At 39.9% G+C, this 19001-nt stretch overlaps 1 protein-coding gene across 4 annotated transcripts in view; it reads right to left on the minus strand.

Moving 5' to 3' along the window:
• Positions 1-12617: 12617 nt before the first annotated feature.
• PARVA (parvin alpha) overlaps positions 12618-19001 on the minus strand; it is a 68732-nt gene continuing 62348 nt past the window's right edge. For 2 of the 4 annotated variants that reach the window (XM_055722568.1, XM_055722567.1), the window contains one exon: positions 12618-17648. In XM_055722568.1, coding sequence (XP_055578543.1) covers positions 17572-17648 — 77 coding nt within the window. In that variant the 3' untranslated portion in view covers positions 12618-17571. The remainder of the gene's footprint in view (positions 17649-19001) is intronic. The other 2 variants (XM_055722569.1, XM_027810420.2) reach the window with 1 other exon arrangement.

Consider the following 19001-nt stretch of genomic DNA (forward strand, 5'->3'; position numbering starts at 1 on the left):
AATTCTGTTCCTGAACAGAAGTGTTGGCTCTGGGATGGTGATGGTGGGAACCATAGAGAAGGAGCCAGGAGTTATTCCCTTTCTTTAACAGTGCACAGCAGTGACAACATCTGCAGAGCGAGCACAGGCTGGAGTGCCAGGCGTAGATGCTATACATATCCCACTTGCCCAACAAAAGAGTCTTCGCCCTCGTCTTGCTTCAGCACTACTTTGGAACAGCCATGGGGAGAGAAAGACTGAGCCTGTGGGAGAGGTGGTTTTAGGGATATTGCTGGGCAGGTCTTCAAAGCTTGTTCCTTAGCCGTATTTCCATGAGTGTCCATGAAGACTACAATGAATAGCCAGTCATCTTGGTCCTTCCTGAAGTCAATGCAACAGATACCAGGGAGAAGGGGCTCAGTTCCAGATTCTTTTTAGAGCTAATGGTATCTCACAGTTGTTTCATTCCTAACACCCTGGCAGCATGTTAGGGAAACATAAGACACTCATGGCCTATCTCCCTCTCCATCTCACGACAAACCTGAAGAGATCAAGAGTCAATCAGTCTGGGGTGGGAGTCAGTAACAGTGATTCTAGGAGATGACCTATCTGCTGCTCTGTGTAGGGCATAAGGAAAGGGAGCAAGAACAGCCCACAAAGCTAACAGTCAATCATGGAGTGACTCTTCTGCTCCTGGTGGGTACAGTAGCTACCCACCTGTAGCTTGCCTGGCCCAACAAACTAATCCTGAGCATGTTGGGGATGGAGAAACCAGGACCTGAGAGACCATACAAGTCTGGGAGATACACCACCATCTGTGCTAGCTCCAGGTCTGGAAGATTCCAGTGCAGCATTTTACCTTCCCCCAAGGTATCAGAGCTGGTCTGAAAAGGCTGCTAAGTAGACCCTATACTAATACACCTGCACACAGCAAAAAGACATCCATCAGTGTGATGTCAGAAACACCACATCACAGGGCTGTCCCTGCAAGAGCCAGCACCAGTGAAAATGGGGCATGTTTTGCTCTGGTTGCACGTTCGCGATGGATCACGTGAATGGCTCCGAGTTTACTGCTGTGGGAGCACACCTGGGATCTTTGAACCTTGCTGCTGAACGCCTCTGTGTCGAGGAAGAGGGCAGCCCCTCTCCTTGACAGATATGCTGTTGTCAGGAGGCTGCTGTGGCGCAGGCTAGCTGTGCCGGCTGGCGGACGGCTGGCAGCCCCTGGGTCTCCACGTGTGCATTAGCCAGACGAAGACGGGTACAGCTGGGAGGGTGATGAAAGGGCAAGGCTTTCGCTGCATAGCCCGTGAAACATCTGAGGAGCTGTATGTTTGAAAGTATGGCTATTCATAGCGTTTGACCTCCAAAGATGCTAAAGTGACAATCTATAGAGGGCTACGAAGGACTGAAAGCCTCATTCTCCACAATATTGGGGCACCTATCTGTATTAGCAGGCCCTTAAGGATATAGGATAGCAGTTCAGATTTATTTAGATCAGTGCCCACCACAGTCCTAGGTCTTCAAGCTCCTGGTTGACTAAGCCTTGGAGCCAGACAGTAAGGGATGCTTGACATTGGCAGTGAGGTGGACATATATGACAAATCTAAGTAAATTAGCCACAGTCATGGTGAAAACAGGGCAGCAGAGTAAGGAAATGAAATCATCTTATTGCCAGAGATGCGGTTCAATGCCTAAACCACTGTACTGTACTTAATTTCAGAATTCACAAGCAGTCCTAACTGAAGAACTAAACCAATCAAACTCTTCTCAAAATATTTCACTGCTAATGATGTAACTGGCTGGTTCGATGCTGCAACCAGAAGCAGATCTAAATAAGTATAATAATACGATGAACTGATGGTATAAAATAAAGTTACAACAGTAATTAAACACAGAACTCTGTTTAGCAATGCAGGTTTGGTTATTAATCTTGCTGGGTTAATGTTCTGGCTCGGAAGCAGTTAAACTTCTGTATTTTGATTTTGATCTTGTTTTGTTGCAGAATAAATTTGAAAGTTCTGTAGGTGGTATCTATGAAAAAAACTTCCAGTCCGAAGAGCAGGATTAGCATAGGACAAATGTTCTATGTTGATAGGCATTTGTGATCACATCGAAGATTTTCCTTAAATCAAGACACTTTAATACCCACATATACTCTATCTAGCCACTGGGAAGCAGGTTCTGTGGGGTCAGGTAGACCACTCTTGGCTACTTCACAGCTACTTCATTCACAACACATTGTCACAATTTAAGAAAAAGCAGTTCCACCATGGTGTATTCTGAATTACAGACAAGGCTCAAATGGTCTCCACAGATGCCAACTCACCAGTAGCCTGATTCAGATACCCCATCTGTCCAAATGTCTATTGCATTTCTTCAGATCTCTGGGTACATAAAAAAAAAAAAGTAATTTTTGCTGCCTCTCTTCCCCCTCTCACCCTCCTCCTCCAACATCACCTCCTTTAGGATGTAATGCCCCCAAATGGCTTTGGGGCAGCTTTTACAAAGGATTCCCATTTCGGATGCTGTTCTGACTCACCGCAGAAAGAACAGTCCTCTTCCCTCCTCACACAGCAGTGTGCACCATTAATTTTGTAACACAAAAGCCCTGAACCAAATCCATCCCTAACATAACTTTACTAAAGTCAACAAAATTACTCCAAGAATTAGTTTGCCTCTTGATTTTGATACCAGAAAATGCTTCATCCAGCATAAAAGTAGAAACTTAATACACACTTTGGTGTGTTAGACAGCCTGGTCATCACAGCACTGTCTTTGCTGTTGAATAGGATTATTATCCGTATCTGTGTTGCTTCTAAATCTGGATATTGCATTTGTTACGCAAAGAGAGAAAATTAGTTTTACTATTTGAGATAGGGACTGCTGAGACAGCTGAGTTTCAGCATATGTTAATAGTACAACTGTTCTCATTTAAAGAGCTATTCAACCCTCTAATAAAATTTGCGTTTTTAAAGATTTCCTCTACTAAAGTACACGTGAAGTACCGTGTACCATTGCCATCTAGTGGAAAGGTAAGTAAGAACACAGGTTTCCTTCACATCCACAATGATCACTGATTATTATTTTAGCTAATTTGAAAAAACCTCTGGAAAGCATACAGTAAAGCCCCTACAGCTCTCGATGCCTGCCCTGCTCTCAGGGAAATCGATAGCTTCCTGTTTATTTCATCTTTTGGTAGGGTAAAAAGAAGTGTTTGACTGCTGTTAACAATCTTACTGATAGAGTGTTTCTTTGGAAACAGAGGAAGCTTAGCTTGGTCCCTTATCTTTGATTAAATATAACATTCACTAACTTAATTGAAATAGAGCGTGTTAGTGGGTACACATGGTCAATAAGAATGTATTTCAGAGACAACTGCTGTGAAAGGGGAGGTGGTGGTACAGCAGAAATAGAAATAATGCTGTAGTAATGCAGCTTCTCCTTGGCTTGTCTAAAAGAATGACATTAACCCAGCTTTTTGCAATTAAAAGCATATGCATGTTTCAGGCAGGCTGTCAGATTATGCATTAAATTGAGGAGCTTCTACACAAAAACTCTGGTCAGGCTAAAAGACATTTCTTGTAACCATTTGTTTAATGAATTTACATCTGCTGTAACATTCAAAGAAGTCAGTAGAGCTCAAGTGCTTGACAGCTGCTCTTAAAAAAACAAGGAGGATGCACTTTGCTCATCTTCCTCACAGACTTTAGATAAGGATGAGAAATGTTACAGAGATGCACTGGAAAGCCTCAAAGGCAAAATACATGATATCGAGTTTTACTAGATTCTTATCATTTACAGTTCACCCTAAAACTCCCACACATTTGTTTCTTAATGTCCCTCATGCTCTGTTAAACCTCACTGCAGCAATGTTCCCATAGGAATGTGGCCACTTGCCAGACTCTCTCATGAACATTTCATTAATCTTCTTGGCTCTCATACAAACTACAAAACATTATTTGTTAGCAATTTAACTGTTTTGCTCCCAAATGTGCCAGAAATGTGATCTTTGCTATGCTTTCATTCAAGAATACACGAGGATAATTATATAGTAAGTGAAATGCATTTTTTCTACATTTAGCAAGATACAGTGCCAGGAAAGGTAAACTGATTATATCTTGTTTCTGGAATTAATTCTCATGCTATCCTAAACCCCAAATCATTCTCAAATGTTAAGATCTAACTTATACTTAGCAAAATAAGTCCTTAGATGGAGTATTATTTCAACACATTACACAATGATCTCTGACTTCTTTATTAATTCGGACCATACCATATAATCTACCTACTTCAGAGGATAACTTAACAGAAAATACTGTTTCTGTGTTCTGGAAGTCTGGCCTGACCCATGTCCGATGATGTTGAGAAAAAACTATTACTGGCTTTGCAATAAATATGAAAAGTGTCTTAGCATGCAAAGCTTTGAAAGCACACACAACTTTGCTAGAGAGAAGGGAAATGATTTAGAGAAAAGCAACTTCATCCTCTGCAGACCAGGGAGGACTTAATTTTAGATAGACAGATATACAACTCACGTCATAAAAAATGGGAAGCTTCAGAGTGGTATCAGTAGATAAAGCTGTCCTTGGGTGCCTATAACACTAACAGTATAGAAGCAGGTTTTATCACTCAATCTCATATAGGCTTAAAACCCAACAGTATAACAATAGAGAGACATGCAGATGCAAACTCAGCTTCATGTGAGAAGTGTAACATCTTCATTTTCTAAGTTTGCGGTATTGCAAGGAATAACCTTCCTATGTGTCAGCTCCATGGGGTTTTTGTAACTAATCTATGGAGTTCAGTTAATTCCTCAAATCACATTTTCACTTTGCAACAACGTGACTGTTTTCAACAATATTCTTCCACGGCACTACAGGCAAAGTGGTATGCATCTGCAACTGAGGGATGAAATGGAGAGTAAAGAGTGAATAAAAACTGCAGTCATTTAAAAAGACAAGATCAGAGAATTAAAGGGAGGGGAATGAACAATAGCACATTTATAGGCCTTTCTGTTTTCTCTCTGACTTCTGTAAGTGCACACAAGAAACCAAAACATTTGGGATGCATCCAAACTCAGGTACTTTTGTTTTAGCAGCACTTTTCTGGCTTAATATTGTTCTGCAATGTAATGGGCAGAGACAAGCAGCCATACTCTTCATATTGTGCAGTTGCTAAATTGCAGTCTGGGTGAACAGACACATACTTGACAAACCATGCAAGAAGCAGTGGCCACAGGCTGTTTTCCGAGGCAGAACTTGTCTTTCTTTCTTAGAATAATCCTTAGGGGAGAAGAAGAAGGTATTGCAAATTACGCTGCAGAATGGGCTGGACTGTGGCAAAACCTAATTGATAGATGCTCTTTCAGTCCTACCTTTTAAAATTATAGCAGGGGGATGAGTGCAGAAGTGTTATGAGTGTGTCCATAGAACATGAGAGGCTGATGATAGAAATAAGAAGCTCTATTAGTTGTTATGTGCAGCAAGATAATAAAGAAACCGGTCAAAGCTTTTAATGTTGCTTGGAGAAAAGGAACAGGAATGACATAGTGCTTAAGACCGGTTGGCAAAAAACCAAGGTTTTGGTGAGACAACGGCATGATCAGCTGCATGATTTTGATTGATTGGATGTTGGGTTGATCAACAGACACCTAGAAGATGAGGTGGGTCATAAAGTATGATCCGATGAAGGGGGGTTTGGGAGCCAGGAGTTTTTATTCAGTTAAAGTAAGTAGGAAAAGGAGGAAATAACCAATGGAGGGGGCAAGACACCCAGAAAAGTATCTGTTGTTCTTGGATGGTGATGGGAGAGCTGATGTAGCTCTTTTAGCACTGGAATGAGAATACTCACCTGCAGTGTTGCAAGGGTTAAAAGCAGTGCAGAGACAGCACATATGTAATTTGCCATTTGGAATGAGCATTCCCAATTTAGCTTTCAACTGGTGGCAAAGCCTAGTCATAGCAGTGAGATGCCAAATATTAATTTAGGCAAAGCTATGCTGCTATATACTCTTGGAAGCTGTATGATTAGAAGAAGTCAATAGAGTATAACTGACCTAATTTCTTATTTCTATTTCATAACTAAAAGCAACTCAAGGGAACCCTGAACACAGAGACTTGCTCAACCCACACCATAATTGGACTGGCTGATTGAACTAGCTGGTTGGCTAAAATTGTATTCTGATTAAATTGTAAGACCTTTTTTCCAAATGGCAAAGCTCTCCTCCCTGAAATTCCCGAGAGCCCCATCCGAGAATCGCAATGTAAAGAGAAAGAGAGCGCATAGTGTCAGACAGCCTCTGTTGTTCCCCCCAACAAGTTATAAATAAATACAGGATACTTACAGTACTCTGTACTACAGAAAGGCAAGTGTATCAAGGCCAAGTGTCACAGTCCTCCCTGAAAATAATTGCAGCGTGCAACATAATCCTACATACTCTAGCAATATGTAGTCTAAATAGAAACTAACAGGATAGCACTGGATTGTGGGTGGTGGAATTGTACCAGACCCTGGGAATTTTATGTTAATTAAGAAACGCTGATTAATAGAGAAAGTTAAGTTTTAATATGCCAGTAATAAAAGAGCAATTGCATTTAAATAACAGGCATGTCTTGATTCCCTGGAACAAATCTTCTGATTTTTAATCAGGGGAATTCACCTAGTGGAAAATTTTGCCTGACTTAAGACAGCAGCAGTTTTCTGTTGGTGTTACTCACCGCGGTTTAATTCCTTATCCCAGAGGTCTGCCTGGGTAACTGAGCCATTGGAAAAGAGGTCTTAGAAGCAGCAGAAGTTACAGTATTGATACCAAAATTACTGGGCAAGGTTGTGTCATACTAGAGGAGGGAACAGAAGGTCACAAGACTTCTGGGGTTACAGTGTTAATGTACGTGCAAAAGACCCAGCACACAAGATAGTTCAGCTTATTTCCTGAAAGTGCTCAAAAAGCAAGTTACAGCTCTGCTAGGAAAGAGATTAATAAAGTGCCGGGACTGTGCTGCCATCCTCTATCTCACATCAGAGTACAACTGCTTCTTCCCCCTTCTTGTAGTACAACTACACACGACTTCCTTAACCACAAAGTGAAGGAGAGCCTTGGATCTTTATGGGCACCCTGAGGTCTGCTGCAGGTTTCCTTGTACTTGCATCCCAATAGGAGGCAGAGCTGACTCAGAGAAATTTGCCCATTTTATCCTACCTCCACATCACGTTCTGCACCCTGGTGCAGAACACAGTACATCGTGGATTATATAAAGGAGCTCTGTTCAATGGAGGGACATTATTGTAAGCATAAAACAGGAATCCAGACGGTTTTGGTAATCTAACCTCAAACAATGTAGGCATAGAAAATCTACTGTGGCTAATAAAAAATGAAAAGCAAGGTCTAGTTATCAACAACGGAATTTCAGAAATCAACACTCAAAACTTCCAACTGAGGAACACGTATGTTCCTGAAAAGCAGTGTAACCGTTCACAATATCCGTAGATAAATCCATGCCCTAAGTCTGCTTCCTACCAACTTGGTAACTTTCCACAGTGACTGGGAAGCGCATACTGCAGCAAATACATTGCTAGACTATCTTTCTTGCGTGGGAGGACAATGTCCCTCCAAGACAGAAAAATCTCTGAACCTGGACACAGAGCTCCGGCTAAATGAAACTGAGTCTGCTACGTGCCTTTAATTTCTTTGCTTTGATGAAAGCCATAATGTCACCACTTAGGCAATGAGAAGGCGAGTTAGGGCTTTATCAGGACTAACTGGTGGCAGGCAGAGTTGAAGGCAGATCTCGATTAAGTGCTCTAAGCAACTGGAATTAAACTGTGCGACTGCAGAGTCTGGGAAGTAGTGGTCCACACACCAGTTTTCATTTCAGAGCCCCTCAAACTAAGCCCCTTTTAAAACCTGACCTTTTTCCTCCTGCTCTCCTCTTCATGCTACAAGTAAACTCATGGAACCTGCCAAAGTAGAAAACTAACTTATTAGTCACAGGACAGTTGGTGGCACACAGAGCCTACTCCTGATTATCAGTCTAGGTTATTTTACAGCCAGCTGGCCCACCCTCATTGTGTTACATGAGCATGTTGCAAACTATAAAGTGTTCACACAAAGATACATTTCTCTCTCTTCCCCTCACCCTCCACTTTTATTCTGCGCTTGCTTCTTTGGAGATCAGGGTGCTGTGGGAAGGCTCCACCAAGCATCTGTAGGCCTGCTTCTCATTTGCATTAAGAGTCCCTAAGGTGCCATGAAGAAAGTTTAGTGTTAAGTAAGATTCAGGCCTTGATTTCTGTGAGGGTCAGAAAGGGGTGGTTTTGTTTTCTTCCATTTTTTTTAAAATTGTGTAAACACAATTAGTATTGCTTCCGTTTTGACAGGCTACACTCAGTAGTGGCTCAGATTACCCTCTCTGCAATTTATATTTGAGGACTTTATTTGATTTTGGTATTGCTTCATTAAGAGAAAGCACAGTGACCCAATTAGAAATACTGATATGGATCCTGACTAATTCCACCTTGACTTTTTTTTTTTAGGTTCCCAGATAGCAAAATTATGAAAATCACAAAGGCAGTTGCCACCTAAGACTGTATTTCTATTGAAAAATGTTACCACCACAAACTTGATTTCCACTTATCTGAATCAAGACCGGGACCAATTTCCCAGTATGTTAGAATTGTGCATTTCTTTTTTTGTTCTCTTATAGCTTGCAAGGCAAACAACCAAACAAGATTAATTACCCTACTTCAACAGTCTGTCAAATAAGGCAGTTGTGTTGCTTACTTTTTAAGCTAGTGCATTCATGGGAATCTTTTTTTTTCTTCATCATTCTCATAAAAATACACATGTAAGTTTAGCACAAGCCATAAAAATGTATTGTAGACTTCAGCTAATCTAGTGTCTTTCATTTGTAAGGAGGATTTGGGTGGAGGCCAAGTTAATTAAAACCAGAACAGAAATGTGTTCTATTCATATGAGTCATATACCTCTGACTCACAATGGAGCCTGTGCAGCTAATGGGTTAATTTGTCCCGATAACATAGAAAAAAAGAAGCTAGAGGTTATGACACTGTTTGAACCGAGTGCTGGTTTCAAACAGTAGATGTACAAGTTTTTTATGCAATTAAGAATACAGATCTGCTCTAATGATGTCCTTTCTGCCTATTTAGGTGCTGTTACAAACAGTTCAGAAAGATCTGGAGGTACAGAAGGCTTAGAAATCCAGGACTGACACCTTCAGTACTCTTATTATTGTAACAATATGCACATGAAAGTCTGTTTAAGCTACTGTCGCACAGAGGAAAGTCTAAATCACGTGCATGTAACTTGCAGTGCTGACAATTTCCTAATAGCCGATGGCCCTGTACCACTTTGATGGGAAAAATTCCTCCCCAAGCGACCTAACCAACCCACACACTCAGTTGCCTCCGTGGCCTGATGCTGAGCACCTACATCTTTACCACAGGACACGTGGTAATCTTTTAAACTAACAGCCTTTGTAATTCCCCTGGTGCCTCTTCCCTTGGGGACTGGTATTCCTCACAAGCCTCACTGGTAACTTTCTAGTTCCCTGTTTTACACCACAACTTAAAGGCATAGATAGGGGACGGAAAGGGGAACTTGGCTCCTAATCCATACCTACCTATCACGATCATCTGTGTAAAGTTGGAGAAGTTCACTTACAGCTTTCCTCCTCCCACATTCCTGCAAAACTACGAGCCTTTCAAGACCAGGACTGTATCATAGCATGCACTCATGGAACTGCTGGTACAACAAACCCTGTAGGCATGGACAGAAACCAAACAGCAATAATAAGCACACCTGAGTTGTATCTGCCTAAAACTTAGTGCCAAGGTTAAAAGCAGGCAGCAGCATTCTGCTACTCTGCAGTTAATTTAGTTATCTGATCTCCAAGGGCCTCACAAGAGAAGACATAAATTATCCTGGTTTTTCAACTGTCATGCAGGTGAAACTCTTAATGGATCCAAGAGTGGACAAGAAGCTTGTATCTTTATGAGCTAATTTACAAAGCAGCTATAAGGGATCCTTTGAGGAAAGCATGCCTTAAAAGTAATGGGTTTGTGGGTGTAATTACATAGGGTTGTGCTAGGATGTGAAAACAACACAACGCAAGCCTCCGTAAATGTGACTGAGGCTTCCCACGGCGATACAAATATTTATCCATTTCTAGGTAAAACAGACTCAAAGAAACCGCAAGTACTTTCCTCACATGTTTAAAGTTAATTCAGTATTTTGCTGAATCGAAGCTGAAGTCCTCAGCACCCTGCAGGTTTCAGACTGTGCACAGGAATATAAGTACTCTCTCCTTACCTAAGTGTTGCCACCACCACCAAAAAAAAAAAAAAAAAAAAAAGTAAGTTCTGGTTGTCGCAATTTCCCCCCACCCCCCTGCATGTAATTTAATAACTCTCATCTGTTCATCTAATATAACAGTTATAAATTTGGCATGTGATCCAATGAACTAATCATTCAGAGACATGACTGCAAGTCAGCACCATTCATTCCTCCCAGCATCAAAAGCCCTAAGCAGTGGATGGTGCTGATTAGTCACAGCTGAAGGCTTTAGAGCCTCAACATGCTAGTTTAGTAGTAATTTTCACCTAACTGGTACAGTGCAAACATCCAGGAGAGGGAAGAATAGTTAAAGCATGTTTTCAGGGTTATTCCCAATAAAATTAAGCTGAGCCAAGTAGGAAACAGTCTGTGCAGTCTGCCACAACACGGAGATCTCTGAAGGGAAGCAGAATATGCTCTTCCTGGTTTCCCTCCCCAGCCCAAGTGAGGGGCATAGCCCCAGGAAGATTTTCTGCTTTTCACACAGCATATAGGCACCAAGGTCGAAATCCTGGAAAAACTGTTGGAGCACCACCTCCCCCTGAAGCCATCTGAATTTTTTGATTTTCAATTGAAAAATCCCCAGAATTTTATGCCTGCACGTGTTCGAAGCTGACCCAGTCTCAATGTGGGACTCAGCAGTTCTAGTTTTAACCCAGCTGGGATTCAAAAGTCAGCTGTAGCACTCAGCCCAGCACTTGTGTTCAGAGAACGCCCAAGAAACCTCAACTGGCTTTACAGACGGAAGGCCGTCGTGCCTGCCATTTCCCTAAAACACAGCTCGTAGATGACGTAATGCTCACCCTCCCGCAGGAGCTCACCGAATGTCGAGAGGGCAGGTAGGAAGCAGGGGCTGAAACTGGTACTTGCTTTGCCTGAGGAAATGCAAACCTAACTCAGGCTGCAGGCTGTGCGGGGTAGGAATACCTTCTCTTGGGGCTGATTTGACAGCAGAGCCCTGGAAGAGAGAAGTGACAGTGACCAAAGCTCAGCAGGAGCTCTGCATTGAAATAGAGGTGACATTATCCTGGTTCCTCTTCAAAACACGTTTGTGTATTTTAGCACCCTTTGATTAACTAAAATACATAAGCAGGCCTTACAGGAGGGCCGGAAGACAGGTCCTTCACCCAAATCCTTTTCCACCTTTACAGCAACCTAACCACCAGTTATGCTCCCTCTTCTGCTCTCTTTGTTGGTTAATGTGGAATTACTTTATACACAGAGTTGCAACTTCAGCCTATGAACCAACAGTGCCCCTCCAAAAAAAAACCCTAAAAAAAGCATATCACCTTAAATTCATACTGCAGGTTACAGCACTCTTCTAAGGAGGAGAAATAATTCCCACAGGTGCAGGAGGGCATTAAACCCAGATCTTTTACTTTCTGAGTGAAAAGCATCAAAGAAATTGAGGTAGCCAGACCATGACCATTTTGTTGTACTGCAACGTTTGAAGAAGAGCAAGTCTGCTTGCTCTTCAGGACAAAATCCTTGAAATTCAGGACAAAACCCATAAGTATATATGACGGGGCTTAAGACTGTGGGTCCTAAGCAGAGAGAAGTACTTCTTTCCAGCCCTGAGTAATAGGCTGGGATTGAAGAATGGCATTAAAACTCACCCTGTCCTTAGTGTTCCCTGTTGATTAGGCAGATCTGCTTGGTGGTTTCAGCTTTACAAGCAGACCTAAAGATCAAGCACCTGCTCCTGGATTAATTCCAGTAATTCAGTAGCTAAAAATGTCCATCTGTAGCACTTTAGATGCCTATATTTTTGACTGGTTCCAAGTTCTGCACTGAAGTTCCTGCATTAAAGGGTCACAACAAAAACAAGTTTATAAAAAAATAAATGCAGTTATTTTCTGAAATGGACAGTATAATTTCACTCATCTTAACATTTCACTAACATTCTGTTAAATTTCAAATTAACAAAATTACTGTGCAGAAAATTGCATTATACCCAGCTGCAATATCAACACTAAAGTGTTCAGCTCAGTAATATTAAAGCAAAGGTATACTTTGCTGTTTTGAGTCAAATATGGCATTTTCCTGACCTGCTGTTCTTAATCATTTCAAGCACATGTTTACACGGCTGTTTTTGCCAACCCACTTTCAGCTGTTACCAGCCCCCACAGAAAACAATAATAAACACCTAGTACACCCACAAAGAGGTAACTGAAAATGGGCTAGATGCATAGCGAGGTCTGGAAGCTCCGAGAAAATAAACCATTTAGCCTTCCTAATTTTTTGTTATACATCTCATACTTTGACCCAACAGCAACATACAGTGTTGATTTTCAGGTGCAGATTTTATTGTGGTTCATAACAAAGGTTTCAGAAAAAGCACAGGAAAAAAATCAGCAACAGAGTGTCTCTTACAGAGTACATAAAGTATATCCTGTGAAAGCTACCAACTCTGCAGTTGAAGTCAATGCAGTTTAATTTAAACAATTCTTCTCAGATACACACATTAAGAAGCAAATTTTGCAAATATTCTTTTTTCTCAGTTAGTTTGATATTGAAATTGAGAACCAAATATTTCAGTGATACTAACATTGTTGCAGAGTGTGTATTATTAAACTGTTAGAAAAGAAAATCTCATTATTGCAAAAAGAAACAGTTACATGGAAAATATTGTCAAAATACATAAAATCAGCCCTAGTAAACATCAAATGACTCAAAACCCCCTTGGAAAATCTGTGGATGCTGAGGTATGCATAATTTTGGTGGTGCTATCTCAATTTTTCACGTGAAGCATCAAAACAAAATATCTTACTTTAAATTCATTGTAACTTTCTACAAAGGATTTCTTCAGCCTTTGATTATACTTTAACTGTAAAGAGAAAGCCCACACTAATTCTTATAGGAAAATGACAAAGGACTATTAGGGAACAGGGTAGAAAATCTTGCAAGTGGTCTTCAAGGCACTGTTTTCTCTTTGGGTGCCTGGCACACACAGAGGCCATTCATGAAGGCTGTTTTGATAGGAAGACAAGAATAACAAAAACTAGACCTAAAGCTAGTATCTAGTATATTAAATATCATATATACCTTTCTCTAATGAAATAAAATCCACTACTTTTCAAAGCCATTCTGCTTTACAACACTGTGGATTGCAGTAAGGTATCCGCTAAATTAATCTGAAACATGAATTTAAAAACATACTTTAAGAAAATAATTAAGAACAAAAGTCAACCAAGTAGCATTTATCTCAATCAATATAGTCTGCCTGCGTGTAGAACCTCCCCAAGTACTGTAACCCTCTGTAAAAGAGAATGGACCAAATGCCCTGTTGATTTAATGCCACTGGTTTACATGGAGACATGCTAATCAGCAACTTGGTCCAGAGTCCGTGGAAGCAGATCAGGACCTTACCCAGAACTCGCTCGTCCACCTGAATTCCTGAACTACGTAGCTGCAAGGGCTGCTGCCCCCCTATAACAGGAGATATCTACTAAGAAATGCCAAGAACTAGATATTCTGCAGTCAGCTCATTTAATAAGAAACTTAGTGCATCTGGACTCCACTGGAAATATAAAGTAATACACTCCTGGACTTGATGTGTTTGTCTCAAGTAAAATTATGCAGAGATTCCTTCAATACCTTTTTTCTAGAGCCTGTTCTTTATGGCAACTAAATGCCAGTCCGCTGGGAAAGGAATTTGAAAGGAGTTGACCTCAAGATGTTAGGATTTTGGGTAATTATTTAAGAATTTGTAGCTCCTCTTTGAAAAAAGTAAGTTTTTTGTGGTTGACAATGCATGCCAGGATCCATCAACAGGGAAAGGATGCCTATCTCCAACCACAAAACAAATCTGGACAACCATATTGCTGGATGCAATGGACGGATTAGAAGTCAGAGAAGCACAGAAAACTCTGTTCTTTTGGCAGTTTCATAAAGCAGCAGAAATGCTTCCTGTTTGTTACTCAAGGCAGGCTAATAATCTGATGGTTTTCAGCGGACTCAGCTCCCTGTGGGCCTTCATGGGACAGGGCATGACAGACAAGCGCCTCAGTCTGGTGGATGTGATCCAAATACACCCCTGAGATCTTAAGGCACTGGCTTGGATTCGTACCACCTGGCTTTAGGAACTAGCCAAAGCACTGAGACAGCAGCCTCCAGACCAGAGGCTCCCTCTGGGACCAGCAGAGAAACTGGCCTCCCCCCAGTGACTGTTCATCTCTTACCTGGGCTAAGTCCATTGATTTGGATCTATTTCATCATTGGAAGTCATTATAAATAAACCCAGGACTGACCTAAAACTTAAACAACTTCTATCTTAATATAAAGAGCAAGGAAAACTCTGCATTGAGCTGCACGTCAGTACACACAGCTGTGTATCAATAAAAGCATTGTAGGTGTCAGCAGAATTTGGCCCGGCTAACTTAACATTTCACTTCCCCAAAGGAAGGTGCTGGCCTACACTGATTGCTGAAGAGCAAACTGTCTACAGTAGTATTCTATATTTCTATAATATTCTGTATCAAAGCAATAAATATTAGATATAATCTGTATATTAGTTTTCATATTCATCTGATAGCTATTTAAATCTACACTGTCAAAAATATAAGCAGTGACCCAATTCCTACATGGCAGCATACACTATTTGTGTGAATGTGTTAAAACTATCACATGGGTCTATACTTAGATAGGATACTCTTGTTTATATAGCAGACTTTAATTTACATAAATTCTTACCATAGGATAGATAATTGTGTAAGGGTTGGTTATTGTTGAAATGTTTCTATGGTTCTGCATAATTGCATTTCAGCATGAGGATTTGATCATTCTGTCTCAGTTCCATGTTTTTTAAAGATGGAAAATGGAGTCTGACAGACTTGAAAATCTCCAATACTGTTACACCAATATAGCACAGGAATAGTAATTTTCAAGTCTGGGCAAAAACCAGTTTCACTGTTCCTAACCTTTTTCCCTTGACATATATAAATCTCCTCTTTAAAGAAAGTGCACTCCTGAAAACAAGGGCAATCAAAATGTTTTGGCATTGTTGAGATGTAAAAGGGTGTTTCAGCTGAGTAAGACCTGCAGAAAAACTATCATATATTTTTTAATTAACTATTAAAAAGACTACAATCTAGCTGTGCAAATGAAAAAACTGCACGTTAAACATTAAAATAAGCTGAAGTTGCTGCTGGTATATACGTGAGAAGTTCTGTCTCAGTTTGCCCAAAAAGTGCTGGGTTAATTCCTATTGTTTAGCTTCTCAGATACTAAAGGTATAATGAAAACATGTTAATTTTCATCAAGGTCAAAATGTCCAGCTATTTCCCCCTGTAAAAAGCAAATAATAGTTCTTTTCTGTACCTCTAATTTCAGAAGCTCAATTATAAATACAGAGGTAACAATATGCTTTAATAAAGATATTTAGAACTCTTATAACAATCAGATAACAACTTTTGAGTTCAGAGAACGGCCAGGTATTGTCCTTTGAATTAAATACTGACTTCCCTTTGCAAAGTTGATACTTACTTCTCAGGAGAATAATTTCTGTAGCCCCCCAGCAGAAGTCAGTATCATCTTGTTATTAAACATCAGCTAGTGTTTATCAAAGACAGAACATAATTGCTTGTCTTCCCTTTATGCTACATTAAAAAAAAGAAAAAAAAAAAGAAAAGCCCTGGAAAATGGAAAAATAGGTAATGCTTTATAAAATAAGTAACATACAGCTGTTAATAACTGTTCTTGCCAGCACTGCGTTTCTTCAGATGAACAGACTCAACAGCTGACAGACTGCTTTCCCTTTTACCTATACCAGTTCTGCCATAATTGGATGACTGTTAACAAGTCTCCCTCCTGCACTAAGAGGTCCAAAGATTTCTGAACAGTTGTCCAGTAATTTCTGCCTAAGGATTTTTTTCTCCTTACTGTCTAACCCCGGATCCCAAGATCCTGTGATTGCACTGGAACGCTTAATTTAGAAAGTTATCTAATACTAACATCAAGACTTCCAGCAAGTGATTAGTTTACTCTTCAGCTTATGCCAGTGCAGTTTTTGATGATTCAGGCAGTCTCTATCAGCTTCTTTATGGAAACATAACTGGTGCTTGACATGAGTCTTAAGGAAAGAATCAACTCTCATTTCTCTTTTGTGTCTTTGTTATAGCTAAAACCAAACAGGTAACAGCTTATAATTGGTGATGATTAGATAAAAGTATTCTTTACAGCCATGTAAAATGGCCAAAGAACCTTACGCTGTAACAGAGTCTGCAGATGGGAGTAGCTGTGACCAAAAAGCCGTGCTTTTGGATCTGAAACTCTACAAGAATGTTTCTAGAAAATGAGTCTCATGTTTTTGTGTTGGACATTATGCAGCAAAATACATTCATCATAAAAACAAAGGGATGAATTCTAAATCCTCTTTAGCAATAAATCCAAACTTGCAACCTGGTAATCCTGTGTTTAAACTAGTAAAAGAAAAGCAAGCCATTCTTTTACTTTCTAATACTATGTAATAATACAAATATTATAGGGAAACTGTGTACAGGTGTGTGTTCCTGAAATGTGTACTTTGCAAAAAAGATATCTTCCTTGAACAAAACCAAGTGACAAGCTGCAAAGTGTGCTTATGTGGAATGCTCAATAACATGTATTTAAATCAGAGTATCACATTACAGTAAGTCTGAAGGAATGAGTAGCCACTTCAGTTTGTGCCCATAAAATTCAAGCCTAATAGCACTGGAAATATAAATTAATCAGGTTAAGTGCTTGAGAAAGTGTCTTCTTTTTAGCTGTGATATGAACAAGAGTATTTAACCCTTTCTCCCCCTGCATGTTTCTCATAATTAGAATGCAACCATCTTATCATGTATAGAACATGTCCTTCCCCTCCCCAGATTAGAAAAGATATATGTAAAAAAAAATAAAATACTCAGTACACATTCTTCCTATGATCAGCTTCAAAGAATGATTTGAATTAATGTTACTAAATCTTTTTTTTCCATTCTTGCTCTACCTACTACGAAACAGTATGAAGACAGTCATTATTGAAACATTAATCCTCCCAGAATATACCCAAATACCTCCCTCCAAACCTTTTATCTTCGTAAGTAATATTAGCTTTAAATCTACTATGAAAATAGTAGTGCATGAATAACCAATGAAAAAATTCTTCAGATAAGTGGTTTAGTTCCTTTTAGGATAAAGATGCAGAGGAATACCGATGAAAAAGATGCCAGTTATGATGCTTTCTTTGTTAACACTCCTGCAGGACCCAGATCAATTCTTCACTCCACATTCCTGTACTTGGTAAACAAATTGTACAGTACTCTCAGTGTAGACTTCAAGTCACAATTTACAATATCTAGAAAAAAGACAAGGGAAAATCAATGAGTAACTTGATTAGCTCGTAATCATTTTCAGAAGAAGTGCCCATTCTCCACTCTCTTTCCTTGCCGAGATCCATATCCATGAACGTTAGAACCACAAGGATAGTAAGAAAGAGTAGAAATATAAATAAATGAATAGTAGAAATATAAATGACGTTTTTTAAACTGGCAACTCAAAAATCAGTATTTCAACCACTTTTAGTTAGGGCTACAAAAGGCTAAGGATACTGATACAGAAATGTAACCAACGTTCAGATGGCCATGAGACAAACCGTGCCTAAGATTACACATATTTATATGATTGAATCTTCAGTCAGTTGCAGCTGAAAAGTAATGATTTGGGAAAAATCATCAGGCAGGTACCAATGGAACTCTTCTCTCATATAAGAGTCGTAGGACTTGGCCCATTCTGGGCTGCAACATCCTTTATTAGGCCTAATTTCAGCAAGATAGCTAAAGCTAAGCTTAAATTTTCTAAAGGATCTAAAGAAAGTAGGTATACAAGTGCTCCTTGACACTTCTGAAAATGCTTTGAGTTAGCTGATGTACATGGCTGACCCAGTCCTTAGAAACTCAACGTCTACGGTAAAGGATTTATATGAAACAAAAAGCTAATGAATACCTTCTGTTTCGAAGAGAAGTTCTTGAGAAAGTCAATATTATTTCACAAGAAATCTATAAAACAAACTGACAAGTACTACTGCAGCAGTCTACGCTAGTGCTTCAAGGAATATTCAATCTCAAACAAGGACTCAAAATTGCCCTCAAAGAATAGAACAGGATTAGAATTGTCCTCTTTCTGTTGACTGTATAGGAACTCAATCTCCTGACTTTGGTATTTGAACTGGCCATGAAGGTGTAGAGGAGATGGTGTACATACATACTCCTATTACCTTCAAAATGTCCAAGGAAGCCTAGTAAATTGTGTATGTAATCATCAGATAGTTTTTCCATTATAATTATCTACACTGATGTTTCTCATTGATTGCAAAGGGGTTATACTCTTTTGAATTAATTCAATCGAAACTACACATGGTGTCCCAAAGTATGCAGACTTTGAAGGGCTAAAGATAATAGCTGCATGGCAAACTGACATCCACAGACAAAGGGTGAAAACACTTAAACCCAGGTTTTACGCTGAGCCTATGCACGGTTGTGAAACCACAGCCACATGGTTTTGTGGCTCTTAATAAATCAGATCAAAAATGCTTGGTATAAAACAAAGAAAAAATGCCAAAAACTACAGGAATGGCACATTGCTCCCACAACATCATGTCACACTCTGCAATACTGTTTACATATAACTCGGGACGTTTCCTCTTTCAGGC

This window comes from Falco cherrug, chromosome 10 (genome assembly GCF_023634085.1).
Source record: "Falco cherrug isolate bFalChe1 chromosome 10, bFalChe1.pri, whole genome shotgun sequence".
NCBI lineage: Eukaryota > Metazoa > Chordata > Aves > Falconiformes > Falconidae > Falco > Falco cherrug.